Consider the following 23,038-nt stretch of genomic DNA (forward strand, 5'->3'; position numbering starts at 1 on the left):
TGAACCACACTGTGATCACTATACTGTACTGAATTACGCTGTGATCACTATACTATACTGAAATACACTGTGATCACTATACTATACTGAACTACGCTGTGATCACTATACTGTACTGATATACGCTATGATCACTATATTGTACTGAAATACGCTGTGATCGTGAAACTGTATGGAAATACACTGCGATCACTATACTGTACTGAACTACGGTGCGATCAGTATAATGTACTGAACTACACTTCGATCATTATAGTGTACTGTACTGAAATACACTGTGATCGTTATACTGTACTGAACTACGCTATGATCGTTATACTGTACTGAACTACGCTGCGATCGTTATACTGTCCTGAAATACGCTGTGATCACTGTACTGTACTGAACTACGCTGTGAGTTACACTGTACTGAAATACGCTATGATCGTTATACTGAACTGAACTACGCTGTGATCACTATAATGTACTGAACTATGCTGCGATCGTTATACTGGATTGAACAACACTGATCTCTATACTGTACTGAAATACACTGTGATCGTTATACTGTACAAAGCTGCGATCGTTATACTGTACTGAACTACACTGTGATCACTATACTGTACTGAAATACACTGCGATCATTATACTGTACTGAAATACGCTGTGATCACTACTGTACTGAAATACACTGTGATCACTGTACTGTACTACGCTATGATCGTTATACTATACTGAACTACACTGTGATCGTTATACTGTACTGAACTACGCTGTGATCTCTATACTGTACTGAACTACGCTGCAATCTATATACTGTACTGAAATACGCTATGATCGTTATACGTAGTGGACTACCCTGTGATCACCAAACTGTACTGAAATACGCTGTGATCACTATACTGTACTGCACTACGCTGTGATTGTTATACTGTACTCAATTACGCTGTGATCACTGTACTGAACTATGCTGTGATCGTTATACTATACTGAACTACGCGGTGATCACTATACTGTACTGAAATATGCTGTGATCACTATACTGTACTGAAATATGCTGTGATCACTATACTGTACTGAACTAAGCTGCGATCGTTATACTGTACTGAACTACGTCATGATCGTTATACTGTGCTGAACTACGCTGTGATCACTATAATGTACTGAACTACACTGTGATCACTATAATGTACTGAACTACACTGCAATCGTTATACTGTATTGAACTACACAGATCACTATACTGTACTGAAATACACTGATCGTTATACTGTACTGAACTACGCTGTGATCACTATACTGTACTGAACTACGCTGTGATCACTATACTGTACTGAAATACACTGCGATCATTATACTGTACTGATCTATGCTGTGATAGTTATACTGTACTGAACTACGCTGTGATCACTATACAGTATTGAAATACGCTGTGATCACTATACAGTATTGAAATACGCTGTGATCACTATATAGTATTGAAACACGCTGTGATCACTATGTTGTAGTGTACTACGCTGTGATCAGTATACTGTACCAAAATACACTGTGATGGGTATACTGTATCAAAATACGTTGTGTTCATTATACTGTACTGAAATACGCTGTGATAACTATACACTGTTGAACTACGCTGTGATCACTACACTGTACTGAACGATGATGTGATCACTATACTGTACTGAAATACGCTGTGATCATTGTACTGTACTGGAATACACTGATCCCTATACTGTGCTGAAATAAGCTGTGATCACTTTACAATACTGAACTACACAGTAATAACTATACCACACTGAACTGGCCTGCAATCTTTATAGTGTATTGAACTATGTTGTGATCATTATGCTATACTGAACTACGCTAAACACACTATGCTAGACTGAATGATACTATGATTACTATAACACACTGTACTATACTTTAATCACTATGTTATACTTAACGATGCTGCAATCGTGTGTTATGGGGTTCATTCTGTCCTGCAGGAAGAATGAAGAACTTTCCCATGGACACAATGAGCAGTTTCCTCTGATCCCTGCATGAATTCTCTCTCTGAAAGGGGAAAGCCATGATACTATGAATCTCCAATTCACAGTTATTTTATTAGTACAAGTGTATGCTGCTTACAAAATAACCTGAAAGTATCGATTATAAAAATGACTTGATTTACTAATCACAAGGATTTGAGAATTGGATGAACTCAGTGAGGGATTGTAAACAGATCCAATCTATAATGAAAGAATTGGATTAAGTTTTAATAAGTTGCCTATGGCTCTGCTGAACTTTTGATTTCATTCCCCCTCCACTAAGAGTTGATTTTGTTAATAATGACTATGGGTTTGGTTAAGTCCATAGAATGTCAGGGGACCACTCACTAAGTGGATACAAACAGTGCTCCAATAGATGGGCCATGTTTAGTGACAAACATTCTGAATTGGATCTTGGTATATCATTAATGACTGTCACCGTGCCAGGCTGCACAACCAACAATCTGAACAGAAATAAAAAGGAGATACCACAGAAAGCCAGATGTTGTACTGTCAGACTACACCCCTGTTGACATTCACAATAAACTTTCACTTTTTAAAAAAAGTGTCTTCCATATGTGACACTGTGCACTGTGTTGCACTGAGTTGTGTGAAGTGATACAAGGAAATGGTTTACAACTGAGCTAGCAAATCCATCATGGCAACCAAGAAATTTAGTTGATTGAACAAATTTGGAAAGCTAGCATCGTTAATGGTGAAACCACTGGGTTGCCATTAAACATAAACAGAAATTGCTGATAAAGCTCAGCAGATCTGGCAGCATCTGTGGAGAGAAATCAGTTCTGACCCGAAACGTTAGCTCTAATTTCTCTCCACAGAAACTGCCAGACTTGCTGAGCTGTTCCAGCAACTTCACTTTTTGTTTCTGATTCAAGCAGCCGTAGTTCTGTTGGTTTGCCATTAAAACCCATCTGGATACCCATACTAATGTCCTTTAAGGAAGGCAATCTTTTATCCAGTCTGGCTTATCTGTGACTCTAAATTCTGGTTAACATAGGACTCGAGAACCACAGCCAAAATGTTATGAGATATGGCATCGTTGGTTAGAGCAGCACTGTTTTGCCCATCCCAAACTGCCATTTCTAGCTTATTCCCGGTGCAGTTAAGAACCAATCACATTGCTGTGGACCTGGAGTCTCCTGTCGTGCAAGCTGGAAAAGGGTGGCAGATATCCTTTTTGAACAGAGAACATAGAAATAGAACAGTACAGCACAGTACAGGCCCTTCGGCCCATGATGTTGTGCTGAGCATTTATCTTAATCTAAGATCAACCTAACCTACACAATCCCCCAAATTAATATAGTGATCACAGCGTGTTTCAGTACAGTATAATGATCACAGCGTAGTTCAGGACAGTATAACGTGCTTGTCTGGAAAGATCACTAGTGAACTGGATGGGGTTTTACAACAATCAACAATAGCTTCATGGCTGAGCCTAACTTTCAGTTCTAGATTTTATTATTAGAGTTTAATTTCCCCAGGGATTACAAGTCTGGTGACATTACACTATGCCACCATCTCCTGATTGGCTTTCTAGGGCATTGTGGAGACATACTCAGTTATCTCCTCAGTCTTGTTCACATCTGATAGCAGATATAGTAGTCACCCTAGCCAATTAGAATTTTGAAAAGCTTCCATTTAGTCCAATGTTCACAAAAGAATATTCAATCCCTCAACAATTGAGGAACTCCTCTCTTACTTGTTCACCTTCCACTCCCATTATTTTTGGAATGGATGGGCCACACATGTCAGCGTCCAGAAGAGCAACCTGTAATCAGAAAAAATATAAAGAATGAAAACCGTGCTCATGTAAACCAGGGCCTTTTGAATTGCATTGCACAAACACAGAAATAAAACTACAGGACGAGGATACTATTTTTAATAAATCTACTGTTTAGCTTCTTCATTGCAAAATATCTCCCATTTGCTGTTCTCTAGAATAATGTATGCTCATCAAGACAAGCACAGGATATTTTTGAGCATGTCCTCATTTTGTTATAAAAGTTAAACATGAATAAAGTCTGTTGTTTATTAACAAAAAGGTGCAAATACATGGATCGACACGGTGGCTTAGTAGTTAGCACTGCTGCCTCACAGGGCCAGGAACCTGGTTCAATTCCACCCTCGGGTGACTGTCTGTGTGGCACATTCTCCCCGTGTCTGTGTGGGTTTCCTCCGGGTGCTCCGGTTTCCCCCCACAGTCCAAATATGTGCAGGGCAGGTGGATCGGCTATGCTAAGTTGTCCCATAGTGTTCAGGGCTGAAAAATGTGTTGCTGGAAAAGCGCAGCAGGTCAGGCAGCATCAAAGGAGCAGGAGAATCGACATTTCAGGCATAAGCCCTTCTTCAGGGGCTTATGCCTGAAACGTCGATTCTCCTTCTCCTTTGATGCTGCCTGACCTGCTGCGCTTTTCCAGCAACACATTTTTTAGCTCTGATCTCCAGCATCTGCAGTCCTCACTTTTACCCATAGTGTTCAGGGATGTGCAGGCTAGGTGGATTAGCCGTGGGAAATGCAGAGTTACAGGAATGGGGTTGGGTCCGGGTGGGAAGCTCTTCGGAGGCTCAGTGTGGACTTGATGGGCTGAATGGCTTGTGTCCACACTGTAGGGATTCTAAATAAAATTGTTGGAGACACTGAACGATTCAATCTGTGTTTGTGGAGAGAAACAGCGAAGTTGATTTTATTTTTTTTAAGTGTGATCAGAATTTCCTTTATTTAAATAGGGAACACTGCAGGAAATTGATGCTCTGAGACAGAAGTATTATGGGTTGACTCAAGATGGGTCAGGGTTTCTATTCTTGATTGTGTAAGAGGATAAAACAGTAAAAGCGAAGAACCTATTAATATGCTGATATGCTAGCAGTCACCTCTGTAGGGATAGCTCCCGGGTACTTTGAAAATGCAAAGAAAAACAAACAACTTTGTACTAAGAGTTGTCTAAACGCAATCTTTTTTCTCCAATCTCAACCGCAGAGGGAAGCCTTATTGAATGGAATTCAGCAATTTCCCAGAAATGATATCAAGGAATTTTCACACCCAGAGTACTGCTGTGAAATGCCAATGAAAATCTAACCCTCTGCAGCAAATTTATTAAAGAACAGCAGATGGAGCTGGCTCCTCAGGACAACACTCGGCATTTTACTGAAGGCAACTTGAAGCAAGAAGTCCAGAACCATAAAATGGCTAGGTTAATTTAAAAATTATTTACAAACAGGACATTCTACAAACATTGTCAGCATCAAAACTAGGCATCAATCACTACTTCAAAAGACCAGATCAGCCTGAGAGAGGCAAACATTATTTTAAAGGCTGATTTAGCGTTCTGCTCTAAAGCAAAGCTGGTCAGGCGTGTGGGTGAGAGTGTCGTGAAGTTGATGTAGTTTATATAGATTTCGGTAGAGTCTTTGACAGGGTCCTAGATGTGAGACCTATCATGAAGTTGGGATCCAGTGTTACAGGGTAATTTGGCAAATTGGATGCAAAGGTGGCTTTGTGGTTGGAGACAGAGTGTGGTGGTAAAGGAACTTATCCATCCAAGGCAATATCCTGGTGAATCCCTTCTGCTCCCCCTCCAGTACAAACACGTCCTTCCTGATATAGTGCAGTGACAAGAACTGCACACACTACAGTGGCCAAACCAAAGTTCTATACAGCATCATCACTTCCTCCCTGCTCTTATAATCTGTACCTCGACTGAAAAAGGCAAGTGTCCCATTTGTTTTTTCAACTACTGTATTAACTTGTGGTGCCAGCTTCTGGGATCTACAAACATGTCCTCCAAGCTCTCGGAGCTTCCTTGTGCACTCACTTTTCTTATTACTTCTTGCTATGTGCATCACTGCACGTTACAGAATTCAATTCCACCTGACCAGTCCTCCTGTAACCTAAGACCTTCTTCCTCTCTGTAAACCACACGGCCAATCTTCATGTCATTTGCAAACACACTTACCACCACCACCATCTCCTCCTCCTCCTCCTCCTCCCCACCAGACCAATGCACACATATACACATTTAGTTCTATATTGTTTTTATATATCACAAACAGTAGGGGTCCCAGCATTGGCTCCTGTCATATGCCACTGGAAACAACCTCCAGTCACATGAACAGCCTACCAACTCTCTCTCTTTCTCATTCCACTAGTTGGGATTTCTTATTGGCAACACTTTGGGTGGTACGGTGGCTCAGTGGTTAGCACTGCTGCATCATAGCACCAGGGAGCTGGATTCAATTCTAGCCTCGGGCAAATGTCTGTGTGGAGTTTGTACAGTCTTCACATGTCTCCGTGAGTTTCCTCTGGGTGCACATGGTTTTCTCTCACAGTCCATAGATGTGCAGGTTAGGGTGGATTGACCATGAAAAGTTGGTCATGGTATTCAGGGATTAGATTAGATTCCCTACAGTGTGGAAACAGGCCCTTCGGCCCAACAAGTCCACACCAACCCTCCAAAGAGTAACCCATTTCCCTCTGCTACGGGCAATCTAGCATGGCCAATTCACCTAACCTGCACATCTTTGGACCGTGGGAGGAAACCGGAGCACCCGGAGGAAACCCACGCAGACACAAGGAGAATGTGCAAACTCCACACAGACAGTTTGCCCGAGGCTGGAATCACACCCGGGTCCCTGGCACTGTGAGGCAGCAGTGCTAACCACTGAGCCACCGTGCCGCCCATATGTCTAGGTTAGTTGGATTAGCTTGGGGATTTCAGAGGTACAGGGATAGGGTATGGTTAGGTCAGGACGGGATACCCTTCGGAGGCTCGATGTGGACTCAATGGGCCGAATGGCCTGGTTCCACACGGTAGGGATTCTACGATTCTATTCTATGATCAGTGGCATCGTTAGGTGGCCCACAGTGAGAGCAGACACAGTGTTCCAGGGCTGCATCACTGCCACAACATGTGCCTGTCACAAAAAAAAACATGCTACCCAAATATTCACAGGGCAGTCCTGGTAACATCATTCTTGCATTGAGACAAACAGCCAAGAATTGGCAGGAGTTTCTGGGAGTAATTCAGGAGACACAGCAGAGATTCATCCCAAGGGAAAAGAAGCACAGTATAGGGAGGATAAGGCAACCATGGCTGACTAGGGAAGTCAGGGTTAGCATAAAAGCAAAAGAGAAAGCTTACAATGTGGTGAAGGGCAGTGGGAAACCAGAGGATTGGGAAGTTTACAAAGACCAACACAGGATATCAAAAAACGAAATAAGCAGGGAGAAGATTAAATATGAGGGTAAGCTATCCAGTATTAAAAAGGAAGATTGTAAGAGTTTCTTTCGATATAGAAAGGGCAAAGGTGAACATTGAAAATGACGCTGGAGAGATAGTAGTGGGAAACAAGGAAATGTGGGCCCTCTGTTGGCATTTGTAAGATTCCCAATCTTCTGGTTTGCCACTGCCTTTCGCCACATTATATGCTTTCTCTTTTCCTCTTCTGGTAGCCTTGACTTCCCTAGTCAGCCATGGTTGCTTCATCCTCCCAGTACCATGAGGAACTGAATAATTACTTTGTATCAGTCTTCATGGTAAAAGACTCAAGTAAATACCAAAAATTCAGGAGAGAGAGGGGGCAGGATTGAGTATGGTGGACATCACAAAGGAGGTGCTAGAAAACTGAAAGGCCTGAAAATGGATAAATAAACCTGGACCAGATGGACTACACCCTAGTGTTCAGACAGTGGAGGCATTAGTGATGATCTTTCAGGAATCATAGATTCAGGGAGGGTCCCAGAGAACTGGAAAATTGCTAATGTGACATCTCTGTTTAAAAATGGAGTAATGCAAAACATGGAGAATTACAGACCAATTAGCCTAACCACAGTTGTGGGTTAGATCCTGAAATCCATTGTGAAGGATGAGATTTCTGAATACTTCCAAGTGCATGGTAAAATAGGGCAAAGTCAGCAGGGTTTCATCAAGGGGAGGTCATGCCTGACAAATCTGCTAGAATTCTTTGAGGAAGTAATGACCAGGTTAAACCAAGGAGAGTCAATGGATGTTATCTATTTGGACTTCAAGAAGACTTTTGAGAAGGTGCCACACAGGAGGGTACTGAAGGTAAGGGCCCATGGTGTCAGATGCAAGGTGCTAGCATGGATAGAAGTTTGGCTGTCTAGTAGAAAGCAGAGGGTGAGGAGAAATGAGTCCTTCTCAGGATGGCAGTTGTGTGTTGCGCAAGGCTCAGTGTTGGGACCATAACTTTTCACTTTATACATTAACGATCGAGAGTCATAGAGGCATTAAGTCATAGAGATGCACAGCACGGAAACAGACCCTTCAGTCCAACTCGCCCATGATGACCAGCTATCCGAACGTAGTCTAGTACCATTTGCCAGCACTTGGCCCATATCTCCCTAAACCCTCCCTATTCATATATTCATCCAAATGCCTATTAAATGCTGTAATTGTACCTGCCGCCATCATTTCCTCTGACAGCTCATCCCTTACACACACAACCTGTGTGCGAAAAGTTGTCCCTTCGGTCTCTTTTATATCTTTCCCCTCTCACCCTAAACCTATGACCTCTAGTTCTGCATCCCCTACCCCTGGAAAAATACTTGTCAATTTATCCTGTCCATGCCTCTAATGATTTTATAAACCTCTATAAGGTCACTCCTCAGCCTCCAACGCTCCAGGGAAAACAGCCCCAGCCTATTCAGCCTCTCCCTATAGCTGGCAACACCCTTGTAAATCTTTTCTGAACCCTTTCAAGTTTCACAACATCTTTCTAATAGGAAGACCAGAATTGCACGCAATATTCCAACAGCGGCCAAACCAATATCCTGTACAGACGCAACATGACCGTCCAACATCTACACTTAATGCTCTAACCAGGAAAGAAAAAGCATACCAAACGCCTCCTTCACTATCCTATCTACCTGCGACTCAACTTTCAAGGAGCTATGAACCTGCACTCCAAGGTCTCTTTGTTCAGCAACACTCCCTAGGACCTTACCATAAGTGTATAAGTCCCGCTCTGATTTGCTTTTCCAAAATGCAGCACATCACATTTATCTAAATTAAACTCCATTTACCATTCCTCAGCCCATTGGCCAATCTGATCAAGATCCCGTTGTACTCTGAAGTAACCTTCCTTGCTGTCCACTGCAACCCCATTCATAACACAGCTTTGAAAAAGCAGGGTTTTGTGTCATCTGTAAACTTACTAACTCTGCCTCCTATGTTCACATCCAAATAATTTATATAAATGATGGAAAGTAGTGGACCCAGCACCGATCCTTGCGGCACTCCACTGGTCACAGGCCTCCAGTCTGAAAAACAACCCTCCACCACCACCCTCTGTCTTCGATCTTCAAATGGCCAGTTCTCCCTGTGTTCCATGAGATCGCACCTGGCTAAATAGTCTCCCATGAGGAACGCCTTTCTTAAGTCCATAAAGATCCTGTCTACTGCTCCGCCATCATCAATCCTCTTTGTTATTAGATGAAGCAACTGTGCATTCTGCCTAAGTTTGCTGACAATTGAGGAGGCAGAAAGGCTGCAGAAGGATTTGAACAGCTTTGGAGACTGGATAAAGTGGCAGACAGAGTACAAAGTGGGTAAGTGTGAGGTCATGTATTTTGGTAGGAAGAACAGAGGCATGGACTATTTTCTAAATGGGGAGAAAATTCAGAAGTCTGAAGTGAAAAGAGACTTGGGAGTTCTAGTCCAGGATTTTCTCAAGGTAAACTGGCAGGTTGAGTCTGTAGTTAGGAAGGCAAATGCAATGACGGCATTTATTCTGAGAGGACTTGAATATGAAAGCAGGGATGTACTACTGAGGCTCTATAAGGCTCTAGTCAGACCACATTTGGGGTATTGTGCCCAGTTTTGGACGCCATATCTCAGGAAGGATGAACTGGCCCTGGAGTGTGTTCAGAGGAGGTTCATGAGAATGATCCCAGAAATGAACAACTTAATATATGAGGAATGTTTCAGGGTCCTGGGTCTATACTCAATGGAGTTTAGAAGGATCTAACTGGAACATACAGAATACTGAATGGCCTGGACAGAGTAGATATTGGGAAGATGTCTCCATTGGTAGGCGAGACTAGGACACGAGAGCACAGCCTTAGAGTAAAGGGAAGACTTCTAGAACTGAGATAAGGAAAAACTTCTTCAGCCAGAGTGGTGAGTCTATGGAATTCATTGCCACAGAAGGCTGTGGAGGCCAGGTCATTGAGTATATTTAAGACGGAGTTAGATAGGTTCTTGAGTATCAAAGGGATCAAGGGTTACGGGGGAGAAAGGGGATGAGAAATGTATCAGCCATGATTGAATGGCAGTGCAGACTGGATGGGCTGAATGGCTGCAAGATCTCAGCGAGCATGTTTAGTGCTGGGGACACAAAACCCTGCTTTTTCAAAGCTGTGTTATGAATGAAGAATGATCATGTTTTTGAAAAGAGAACTTCCTAGAATATATTCCAAAGTGTTCTCAAAAATTGCTAACTCCAAAGAAGTCTTTGTAAAATTCATTGGCAGAATGTGAGCATCACTGGCAAAGCCAACATTTAGACTTTTTAAAAAATCAACCTATTCACAGATGTTATTATACTCCTCTGGAGCAGGAGGAACTTGAACCCAAGGCTTTTGGCTCAGAGGTAGGGACACTATCACTGTACCACAGGAATTTCTAAAACTAGCATTCATTGTATTTTTACATTGTCTCATCAACCTGTTCAGAGATGACATTATACATATCTGCAATAAGTTGGGCTTGAACCTGGACCTGCTGGACCAGAGGTAGCGACACTACGACTGTGCCATAACAATCCTAACACCAGTAATTAATCAACCTGTTCAGATAAATGTGGCTAGTTTAAGTATTTTCTAAACAACTTGTTCAGAGATGTTATTACACACCTCTTGAAGAGCTCAGATTTGACCTGTACCTCTTAGTTCATACCTAGGGACACTACCACGGTGCCAGAAGGGTCAAAGATCGGCATTTATTGTCCATTGCTCAATTGAATTGCTTGCTATGTCATCCAACAGTGTAGTTAAGAGTCAACCATATGACTGAAAGCCTGGAGTCATATGTAGGCCAGACCAAGTAAGGATGACAGATTACCTGCCCTTAAAAAAGGAATATTAGAGAACAAAATGATTTTTTTAAAAAATCCAATCCAATCATTTTATGGTCACCATTACTGAGACTAGTTTTACATTTATATAATTAATTGAATTTAATTTCACCAGCTCATGTGATAGAATTTGAACTCATGTCCAGGTCTCTGCATTATTACTCCAGAACCTTAACCACTGTGCCCCTGTTCCTTTATAATGAAGATACATTTCAGGGATGCTCCACTGTGCAGACCACTGATTCCCACCAATCATGGCTGTGGAACTCAGGGAGTGAATAAAGAAGGAGGGACGTGACCGCTGCACACAAGATTCCTAATATGCATATTCCCCAAAAATTAATTTCCCAAAATTAATTTCATACCGGGGAAGCATGTACTTGACTAAAAACCCTTAGTAACTGATTCCCACATCTCAATAACAGTCGAATGACAGCCCGGGAGTTTTGTCACTTTGAATTCACTGAACAGTACAATCCTAGGTGTGCATGGGACATTGGCTAGGATTGAATAGAGTCATAGACAGCACAGAAACAGACCTTTTGATTCAACCCGTTCCATGCTGACCAGATATCCTAACCTGATCTAGTCCCATCTGCAAGCATTTGGCCTAATCTCTCTAAACCCTTCCTATTCATGTACCTATCCTAATGCCTCCTAAATGGTGTAACTGTACCAGCCTCCACTACTGCCTCTGGCAGCTCATTCTATACACGTACCACCCTCTGTGTGAAAAAGTTGCCTCTAGTTTCCTTTTACATCTTTCCTCTCTCAACTTAAACCTATTCTAGTTTTGGACTCCACTCTTCCAGGAAAACAAGCCTTGGCTATTTATCCTATCCATGCCCCTCATGATTTTATGAACCTCTATAAGGTCATCTCTGAGCTCCAGGGAAAACAGCCCCAGCTTATTCAGTCTCTCCCTAAAGCTCAAACCCTCCAACCCTGGCAACATCCTTGTAAATCTTTTCTGTACCCTTTCCAGTAGCAGGGAGACCAGAATTGCATGTAGTATTCCAAAAGTGGCCTAACCAATGTCCTGTACATTGAATAATTAGATGTAGGGTCATGGAATATGGATCAGGGGTTAATGTAATGGTCAGAGCTCCTGGCCTTTTTAGCTAACTAGTGGCCTCTGCTTAAAATCATGTACATGTGCACAAAGGCCATGCAGAAAGTCATCAATGACCTGAACAACCCACCAGCACTCATCGTTGAGGATCTGACTCCCAGCTGAAGTGAGCGACAAACAGAAAGGCTGACAAATGTTCATGTGATGTGTAGCCATTCAATGTGCCCCAATTTTTTCTTTCTACATGTTTAAAATTGTCTCATGGCATGTGAATGTTGCTGGCTGGGTCAGCTTTCATTACCTGCCCCTATGTGCCTTGCAGAAGATGGTGGTGAGCTGCCTTTTTGAACTGCTGCAGTCCATTCAGTGTGGTTAGACCCACAATGCCATCAGAGAGAGAGTCCCAGGATTTTGACCCACTGACAGGATGTCAGTGGTGACAGGAATGTTGATAGGAGTCAGAGTGGTGAGTGGCTTGGGAAAAAAACTTGCAGGTGGTGGCATTCCCATGTATCTGCTACCCTTGTCCTTCTAGATGTTAGTGGTCATGGGTTTGAAAGATGCTGTCAAAGGATCATTGATGAATTTCTGCAATATGGCTTGTAGATGGTGTACTCAACTGCTAATGAACATGAGTGGTGGAAGGAGTGGATGCTTGTGGATGTTGTGCCAATTAAATGGGTTGCTTTAGCTGGGATGGTGTCAAGCTTGAGTGTTGTCGGAGCTGCACCCATCCAGGCAAGAGGGGAGTCATAGAGTCATAGAGATGTACAGCCTGTCCATGCTGAACAGATATCCCAACCCAATCTAGTCCCACCTGCCAGCACCCGGCCCATATTCCTCCAAACCCTTCCTATTCATATATCCACCCAAATGCCTTTTAAATGTTGCAATTGTACCAACCTCCACCACTTCCTCTGCAGTTCATTCCATACACGTGCCACCTTCTGTGTGAAAACGTTGCCCCTTAGGTCCCTTTTATATCTTTCCCCTCTCACCCTAAACCTATGCCCTCTCGTTCTGGACTCTCCCACCCCAGGGAAAAGACTATGTCTATTTATCCTACCCATGCGCCTCATGATTTTGTAAACCTCTATAAGATCACTCCTCAGCCTCTGACACTCCAGGGAAAACAGCCGTAGCCTATTCAACTTCTGGAGTATTCTATCACACTCCTGACTTGTGCCTTGTAGATGGTGGATAGACTTTGGGGTGTCAGATGGTGAATTACTTGCTGCAGGTTTCCCAGCCTCTGGCCTGCATTTGCAGCGATAGTATTTACATGGCTGATCCAGTTGAGTTTCCGGTCGATGATAATACCCAGGATATTGTTAGTGGGCTAAGGCTGCTATCCAGAAGCGGTTTCTTAATGGATTAAGCTGAGTTCTCTTTTCTGCAGTTTTTTTGATGAAAGTAAAATTGATCCATGAACAAGATGAGTGCGATGCTTCCAGTTGTTTCAAGGCCATCTGCAGTTCATCTCCATTTCCGTAGGATTCGGTGATACCAAGAGTCGTAGATTTAGAAACATCAGGTAAAGTGAATCAAGGGGTCTCATAAGCAGTTGGGACAATGACAGATAGTCTACATCGAAAGAAATCCAAGCCAATTTAGATAGTGAAGGAATCTTTACAGACAAGCACTTTCTAAAGAAAGACTTTCCCTGTCACACTTCAGTGATTCATCACTTCACTGATTCATCACTTCACTAAAATTATAACTATTAGGACTGTTTGAGGACTGGTCAAGTGACTGTGAGATCATTCAGCTGACACAGCCACAAACAACAACAGTAACTGCTTCCGTGAAGAAAAGGGGAAATTCATCATCTGTCATTTTCTGCTCAGTCACAGAAAGTTAGCATGTGAGCCAGTTTAGTCAATACTGAGTCCAAACGAATGTTCTATTTAGTAACACGTTTTAGTCATAGAGTTATGCTGCTTGGGAACAGAATCTTTGGACCAACCAGTCTGTGCCGACCATAATCCCAAAGTAAACTAGTCCCACCAGCCTGCACTTAGAACATAGAACATTACAGCACAGTACAGGCCCTTCAGCCCTCAGTGTTGCGCCTACCTGTGGAATCAATCTGAAGCCTATCTATCCAAAACTGTTCTATTTTCATCCATATGTTTACCCAACTTGGCCCGTATCCCACCAAACATTTCTTACTCATGTCCTTCCTTAATTGTCTTTTTAATGTAATCGTACCCACATCCACTACTTTCTCTGGAAGTTCATTCCACACATGGATCACTCTCTATGTAAAAAAAAAGCCCCTCATGTCTTTTGTAAAATCTTTCACTTCTCGCCTTAAAAGTGTACTGCCTTGTCTTGAAACCACCCCCCGCCCCCCTCACTAGGGAAAGGCCACCTTCCATTCATCTCATCTATACCCCTCATGATTTTATAAACCTCTATAAGGTCACCCCTCAACCTAAGCTCCAGTGAAAAAAAGTCCCAGCCTCTCTTTATAATTCAAACCCTCCATTCCTGGCACATCCTGGCTAATCTGTCTGACCAGTCTCCAGTTTAACAATATCGTTCCTATAACAGGGAGACCAGAACTGGACACAATACTTCAGAAGAGGCCTCATCTATGTCCTGTACAACCTTAACAAAACATCCCAACTCCTCTAATCAAAGGTCTGAGCATTGAAAACAAATCACCTTATGTACTTGAGATGCAAACTTCAAAGAATTTTGCACCTGAAGCTCTGCTCTACAATGCTATTCAAGGCCCAACTTTTAATTATATTTGTTTGTTTTACCAAAATGTAATAGCTCGCCAAATTAAACTCTACAATCTATTGACTCAATTGATCAAGATCTCTTTGTATTCTTAGATAACCTTCTTCACTGTCAACAATACCACCTATCTAAAAAATGTGTTGCTGGAAAAGCACAGCAGGTCAGGCAGCATCCAAGGAGCAGGAGAATCGACGCTTGGGGCATAAGCCCTTCTTATGCCCAAAACCTATCTTAGTATTATCATAAATTTAATAATCATGCTTTCTATATTTTGATCAAAATCATTTATAAAAAGGACATGGTAGAGTGGACCCAGCACTGATCCCGATGGAACACCACTGATCACAGGACTCCAGTCCCAAAAACAATCCACCATCACTCTGTCTCCTGCCATTAAGCCAATTTTGTACCCAACTGTCAAGCTCACCCTGAACCCCATGAGATTTAACTTTACTAATTAGTCTAAAATGCAGAACAAGGTTAGATCTCATGGAATATAAAGAGAACTAGCCATTTGGATACAGAACTGGCTCAAAGATAAAAGACAGAGGGTGGTGGTGGAGGGTTGTTTTTCAGACTGGAGGCCTGTGACCAGTGGAGTGCCACAAGGATCGGTGATGGGTCCACTTCTTCTAAAGCATTTATATAAATTATTTGGATGTGAGCATAAGAGGTACAGTCAGTAAGTTTGCAGATAACATAAAAATTGGAGGTGTAGCCGACAACGAAGAAGATTACCTCAGATTACAACGGTATCTTGATCAGATGGGCCAATGGGCTGAGAAGTGGCAGATGGAGTTTAATTCAGATAAATGCAAGGTGCTGCATTTTGGGAAAGCAAATCATAGCAGGACTTATACACTTAATGGTAAGGTCCTAGGGTGTGTTGCTGAACAAAAAGACCTTGGAGTGCAGGTTCATAGCTCCCTTGAAAGTAGAGTCGCAGGTAGATAGGAGAGGAGCTACAGGGAGAGGCTGAACAGGCTGGGGCTGTTTTCCCTGGAGTGTTGGAGGTTGAGGGGTGACCTGATAGAGGTTTACAAAATTATGAGGGGCATGGATAGGATAAATAGACAAAGTCTTTTCCCTGGGGTGGCGGAATCCAGTACTAGAGGGCATATGTTTAGGGTGAGAGGGGAAAGATATAAAAGGGATCTAAGGGCAACTTTTTCACACAGAAGGTGGCACGTGTGTGGAATGAGCTGCCAGAGGAAGTGGTGGAGGTTAGTACAACTGCAACATTTAAAAGGCATCTGGATAGGTAGATGAATAGGAAGGGTTTGGAAGGATATGGGCTGGGTGCTGGCAGGTGGGACTAGATTGGGTTGGGATATCTGGTTGGCATGGACGGGTCAGACGAAGGGTCTGTTTCCATGCTGTACATCTCTATGACTCTAAAAGCTTTACTAAAGTCCATGTAAACAGTTTTTACTGCTCTGCCCTCATCAGTTGTCTTGGTTACATCCTCAAAACACTCATTGAAGTTTGAGAGATGCGAATTTCCTTGCACAAAACCATAATCCTTCCAAATTAATTCATTTATATGGAGTATTAGGTGATTGGGGTGGGTTTATTTACTTTGTGGAGAGGCATGCCAATCCAAACCATGATAGTTGGCAGTGGAAAGGAACTTTCAAACTGTCAGGCACCTAACCAGATACCACTAAACAGAACACAAGACTACACACAGAAGATCCAATCATAATTGGATTTAAAGTTTGAGACCTCGCTCAGAAATACCATAAGAGCAATCCAGGTGGAACATATAGAAGTTATTGGTGAGGAGCATTCATATTGAAGCAAAGTTTGATCTACATTTAATGCAAAGGGGGAGAGAAGTTTCACACAATCTAAAAACATCCTGAAACCTACTCAGTTAGACTGGAAGTGTTTTATGTTTTATTTAATTTATTAGTTAATGGGAAGTAGATATCTCTGGCTATCTACTGCCCATCCTTTATTACCCCTGAGGTGGTGAAGGTAAGCTGCCATCTTGAAATGCTGTAGTCCATTGGGGGAAAGGTGCATGACACAATGCTGACAGGGAAAGGATGCCAGAATTCTTATCCTGCAACAGTGAAAGAATAGCGAAAACATTCCTAGTCAGGATGCTGAGTGGCTTGGAGAGGAACTTGTAAAGTGGTGAAGTTTGCATTTTCCTGCTGCACTTATGGTAGAAGTCAGAGATTTGGCCGGTGCTGTTGAAGGAACCTTGCATCTTGTAGATGGGACACACTGATATATGTGAAAGGTAGTGGCACCAAACGTATCCCTACATTGCAGCAGTGATTAAAATTTCAAAACTGCGTTCCTCGAGACTCCTGTTTGTCTATTTTGTAAAGCATTTCGGTTTGCCCATCAATCATTCCTATTATACCTGTGGAAGCTCCTTCTTTCTCTCCCTTGAGGTATTAATGATCTACAAAATTCCTGCTGCCAACCACAAAACTGTAGGTAGCCATCCAGTACAATTCAGGGGCTTACTGAACGACAGCCCCCACAGAACCATACTGACAGCAAGGTGCCACTGGCACCCATCCCATCTGGCTGACTTCAGGCATGAGATGACTAGTCAGAGGAAAACTCATGTCGTAAAAGCTGACTCATGTGGTCCACGCTGCATTCCTCATAAAACAGCCCTATCCCACACATTGAATTTCCTGTGTAAATAAAGGCTTCTAACTAGTGTGCCCTATCTACAAGGCTATAACTCCTCATGAAACAATAAACGTTTCTTGGAAGGGAACAGAGCCTGGAGTTTTAACTTCAATCAATATATTACCAACACATTCTCAGAATGGGTGAGTTCCTTTTCCCAGAAACTCCAACACTGCCCCCCCCCCACCTTTATTTTTCTCCAATCTGTAATAATCACAAGGAGAAGCTGATCAGTAAAGTGCGAGAGATGTTGGGCATGAAATCCAAGTCAGTATTTGCATAAATACATGCTTGGACAGGTTCCTTCCACCGTCACAATGCTGCATTACATTTTAATTGCAGGTTAATTTGACACGTGTGCATATCTAAAACATTTTTAAATTCTATGGGGCTGCCTGTCACTTTGTTTGACTTCTAAATCACTATTTAAACGAAGTCAGCCTTTATGACAAGTGTAAAGAAAGCATTTCTGTAGTTAGTTGACATGTTCAATATCCAGTTAGTATGTTAGTCAATATTCATTATACTGCAAAAGCAGCTTTTTAACAATTCAGCCATCACTGCTTCAAACTGTAGGAGAAAGTGGGAATTGCTTGGGAGCTCCCGGCAGAAATCTGTTCACATTTCCAGATACTACGGCAAAACCAGACACAAATTAAAAATTTTATGATTGTCGCTGCAGTGCAATACTCGGAATTTGCCCTCAAAGTTCACCAGCAGTTGACATTAGAGGCAAAAATGAGCACACCAAGTCCCAGTTGCTGGTGTCGTACCCAGGCAAAACTAAGGTCTGACTCTATATCCCATTATGGTGCTTGAACACGACTTCTTGATTTTTACCTATCCAGCATGCAAATGAGTTTTATTTAAAAGAAATTTAACCTTTTCAACATTGATCTACCTATTCTTGTAAAGAACAAAATGAGGACTAATCTTTTCTTAAGTGCTACACTAGGTGTACAACTTGCATAAAGACTTAAATTAGTAAAGAACATTCATTGGTTACACTCAACAATAGATGTATTATGACTAAATACAAACTGGGAACGCGACTGTCCATGACGATGAGTGTACAGTCAATACGCTACAACAGTGTTGCACATAACTATAGATCAATCATACCACAGACAGTTCAGTCCAAATGGTACGTGCCAGTGTTATGTTGTGTGGGAGGCTCCTCCCATCCTTCCTCTTCCAAGATAACCACTAATTTCCTCACGTCTTTATCCAGCTTCCCCTTAAATGCATCTGTACTATCAGCCTCAACCATTCGCTATGATAGAGCACATTCTAAGAATTAGGGCCAGGCTATGCAGGAGAGATGTTAGAAAGCACTTCTACATGCAAACACTAGTGGAGATTTGGAATGCTGTTCCTCAAATGGTAGTCTATGCTAACTAAATCATTAAATTTAAATCTGAGATATACAATTTTTTATTAAGCAAGAGTATCAAAGGTTATGGGCCCAAGGCAAGCAAACAGAGTTTTCCAAGGTCACACGACACCAGATTATAGTCCAACAGGTTTATTTGAAATCATAAGCTTTTGGAGCACTAATCCTTCATTCGGTGAAGGAACGGTGTTCTGAAAGCTTGCGATTTCAAATAAACCTTTTGGACTATAATCTGGTGTTGTGTGACTTCTGACCTTGTCTACCGCAGTCCCACACTGGCACCTCCACATTATTACTGAATGGCCAAGCAGGCTGAAGGAGCTGAATGGCCCTACTCATCTACCTTTGGCAGGTTCCACATTCTCACCACTCTCTCGATAAAGGAGTTTCTTCTGAATTCCCTACTGGATTTCTTGTTTGCTATCTTCTGTTGATGGCCCATAGCTTTTCCCTCTCCTGCAAGTGGAAGCCTTCTCTGTGTGTTCACTCCATCAAAACATTTCATCATTTTAAACAATTTCACGGTGGCAGTGGGCGGCACGGTGGTTAGCACTGCTGCCTCACAGTGCCAGAGACCCGGGTTCAATTCCCTCCTCAGGCGACTCTCTGTGTGGAGTTTGCACATTCTCCCCGTGTCTGCGTGGGTTTCCTCCGGGTGCTCCGGTTTCCTCCCACAATCCAAAAACGTGCAGGTTAGGTGGATTGTCCATGCTAAATTGCCCATAGTGTTAGGTAAATGTAGGGGAATGGGTCTTGGTGGGTCGCACTTCGGCGGGTCGGTGTGGGCTTGTTGGGCCGAAGGGCCTGTTTCCACACTAAGTAATTTAATCTAATCTAAATAATCTAATCTAATCATCCCTCGGCCTTCTCTCTTTGTGAAGACAGCCAGCCAACTTGTACATCTCTGCCTAGTAAGAATAACCACACAGCTCTGTCAGCGATCAAAAAGGCAAAACAAAATAACTTTGCAATGCATGGATTTCTGCCAATGGTTAAGGTCACACATATAGTGCACACCTCCATTGGTAGCTGGAGCAAGCAAAGCTCAAAACCTGCAGGTCCCCACATATTACCTACAGAACACCACCAATGGACTCCAATGCATTATCCAAAGCAATGGGAAATGCACTCAATTTCAGTTATAAAGAGGGGACAGTCCATTAGTGAGGATGAAATATGCTTGTGTTTTATTGCATGATTTAACATCCTTCAGGTGCGGGGATGTGATGAAAGAATCTTACTAAATAGCAATTGTAAATAGGTCAGAACATAAACAGTTTAAACCATCATCATTCCGCACAAACGCCAATGTCGTAAACATAAGGGGCGGCACGGTGGCACAGTGGTTAGCACTGCTGCCTCACAGCACCAGGGACCCGGGTTCAATTCCTGCCTCGGACAACTGTCTGTGTGGAGTTTGCACATTCTCCCCGTGTCTGTGTGGGTTTCCTCCGGGTGCTCCAATTTCCTCCCACAGTCCAAAGATGTGCAGGGTAGGTGAATTGGCCATGCTAAATTGCCCGTAGTGTTAGGTGAAGGGGTAAATGTAGGGGAATGGGTCTGGGTGGGTTGCTCTTCGGAGGGTTGGTGTGGACTTGTTGGGCCGAAGGGCCTGTTTCTACACTGTAAGTAATCTAATCTAATCTAATCATAAAACCTCAAGATCTAGGAGGAAATGTAGGCCATTCAGCCCTGCTCCACTATTCAATGAGATCATAGCTGACCTGATGATTCTCAACTCCACTCTGCTGCCTTTTCTCCACAACCCTCCAGTCCCTTACGGATTAAAAAATCTCTATTTCTCAACGATCCAGCCTCCAACAACTTCCTGCTATAAATCTGTGGAATTCCTGACTCTCCTGACATTGCATAGCACAGCACAAAGTCATGCCTTATTCAAGGGTAACCTATCAAAACTGAGACTTTCTCCTTAGAAAATATCAAAGCTTGTTTTGAGATGTACTGACTGCTCAAGCACACATACCAGAGTCTGATAAAATAACTTGCTTTGTTCAATGTTGCGCACACTAATGAACTGATATGAAACAGCTACATTATTGCTGCTTTTTCGTATCATTACAATGGTCCCTTATAAAACTGTGGATAAATCTTTGTTCAAACTCGCATTGAGATAAATACATAACATGCAATATAACTTCTATCCGTGAATGAGTCTGCCTAATAACTGCAATGTTGGGTACTGGTCTCTCATACCACCTTATCTGAAATCTCTTCCAATCCTAAAATCGCCAACATTTTTAAATTTCCCCAATTCCGGTTTCTTGTGCATCCCTTATTTTTGATTCATTTCACCACCGGTGGACAGGCTTTTAGCTACTGAGACATTGAACATTGAATTCACTCTCTAAACCTCTCAGCATCCCTCAACTGCAGATTCTGCTTAAGTAACAAAGCAAATCATCATTAAAGTTCAATGTAAAACAGGAGCCATATTAAAGAAGATTCCGTAACATTTCAGTGCTGCTACTGGTTTTCCTCCATCACACTCGCTTCATGTTGTAAATTTTGAGGCATTGACTCCATGAAATAAAGGAAAAGGATTCGTCAGGATGGTATTTACACCTGCTGAAAATGCATAAATATCAAATGTGAACCATTGCTCAGCTGACATTATTTCATTGCTTTGTTTCCAACTCATGTAGTCTTCCCTCCAAGCTATGAAAGACTGGTGGGAAAGGGTCAAGTAATGGCCATTTTTAACCATCCTCTATCAGCTTATGATCAAGGACTTCAAGCACCTGGATTTATTCCCGAATTACTTAAGTGAGCCCTTCAACAACAAATAACCCCTAGTGTGTTTGAGGAATACATGAATGTTTCTGGCTAAGACTCAAAACCACCTTTGAAAAGGTCTTTCAATGTAAACAAAATTATCCTGTTCCTTTCAAAATGGAGGGGGGGGGGGGTTACTGCATCGGGTAATGTTACATGGACAGGATTGTGATTGCCGGATTTCTGCAGGAAGTCCACAGATACCAGTGGAAGCAGAATACAATATGCTGACTCAGTTAACACATACTGTCCCAACAACCTGATGAAAGGTATTTTTCTAACTCTGTTTTCTGGCTGCGTCACTGACACACTGAGAAAGTAATTCTCCCTGATTGCTTTATTTATCACATTACAATGTACGTTAAAGTAAAATTTCAAGAGAAAGGACTGTGGTTAGAGTACCTCATCTTCATACCCAGGCCTGTGTTTCAAATAAGAGTCTTTCAATGAGATATGGGTTTGGCAAAGTGGGTATCTCCGACAGAATGTTCCACCCAAGTATCTGGTCAAATAAGAGCGTTGCACATTTCTGTCCACATTACAGTTTAACAATGGTATTTTCTTCTTCTCAGGTTCTCTGCCTGAAGCAGGTCTGACCCACAGAACTGCAATCCCCACCACAGGAGGGGCAAGGAGACAGATCCTGAATCAACCCCCCAAGCTGGAACGGGGATCCAACAATCTGTTGTTGGCACCAATCTGATCCACGCTGGCTATCCTGCCGAGTCTGTCAATCATACTAACTGCTTTTCTCCCCATTACCACAAACTCATTGAAGGAGCCAGAGTTCCCATGGCAACACAGCCTGAAGTTATGGATAGAGATTACTGAGGCTTCGAATTCTATGTATCACGTGATTGGCCAGGAATCTCTCCCACTCTTACCACCCGCTATTGCGTGCATTGGAAAGATTTACGAATTAATTGTCAACCTGCTTGGCTGGGCTGTTAACACACCTTCTTGGGCCAAGACGTCTTGCAGATTGGACTTGAACCTGCGCCTTCTGGCTCAAAGACAGAGCCTTGCAAACATCACCTCAGGGGAAACATCCAGAACCTCATCACCTCAGGGGAAAACCGCGGAGGCTAAACGCCAGCTCGCGGACACCTCCTCCTACTGCCCCCTTGACCATGACCCCACCTCCCACCACCAAACCATCATCTCCCAGACCATCCAGAACCTCATCACCTCAGGGGATCTCCCATCCACCACCTCCAACCTCATAGTCCCACAACCCCGCACCGCCCG

General features: G+C 42.7%; 1 protein-coding gene across 3 annotated transcripts in view; it reads right to left on the reverse strand.

Moving 5' to 3' along the window:
- nubp1 (nucleotide binding protein 1 (MinD homolog, E. coli)) overlaps positions 1-23,038 on the reverse strand; it is a 165,791-nt gene that overhangs the window by 116,379 nt on the left and 26,374 nt on the right. For all 3 annotated transcript variants that reach the window (XM_043712014.1, XM_043712013.1, XM_043712012.1), the window contains one exon: positions 3,730-3,798. In XM_043712014.1, the coding sequence (XP_043567949.1) occupies positions 3,730-3,798 (69 nt within the window). The remainder of the gene's footprint in view (positions 1-3,729; positions 3,799-23,038) is intronic.

The sequence above is a fragment of the Chiloscyllium plagiosum genome, chromosome 21 (genome assembly GCF_004010195.1).
Source record: "Chiloscyllium plagiosum isolate BGI_BamShark_2017 chromosome 21, ASM401019v2, whole genome shotgun sequence".
Taxonomy (NCBI): domain Eukaryota; kingdom Metazoa; phylum Chordata; class Chondrichthyes; order Orectolobiformes; family Hemiscylliidae; genus Chiloscyllium; species Chiloscyllium plagiosum.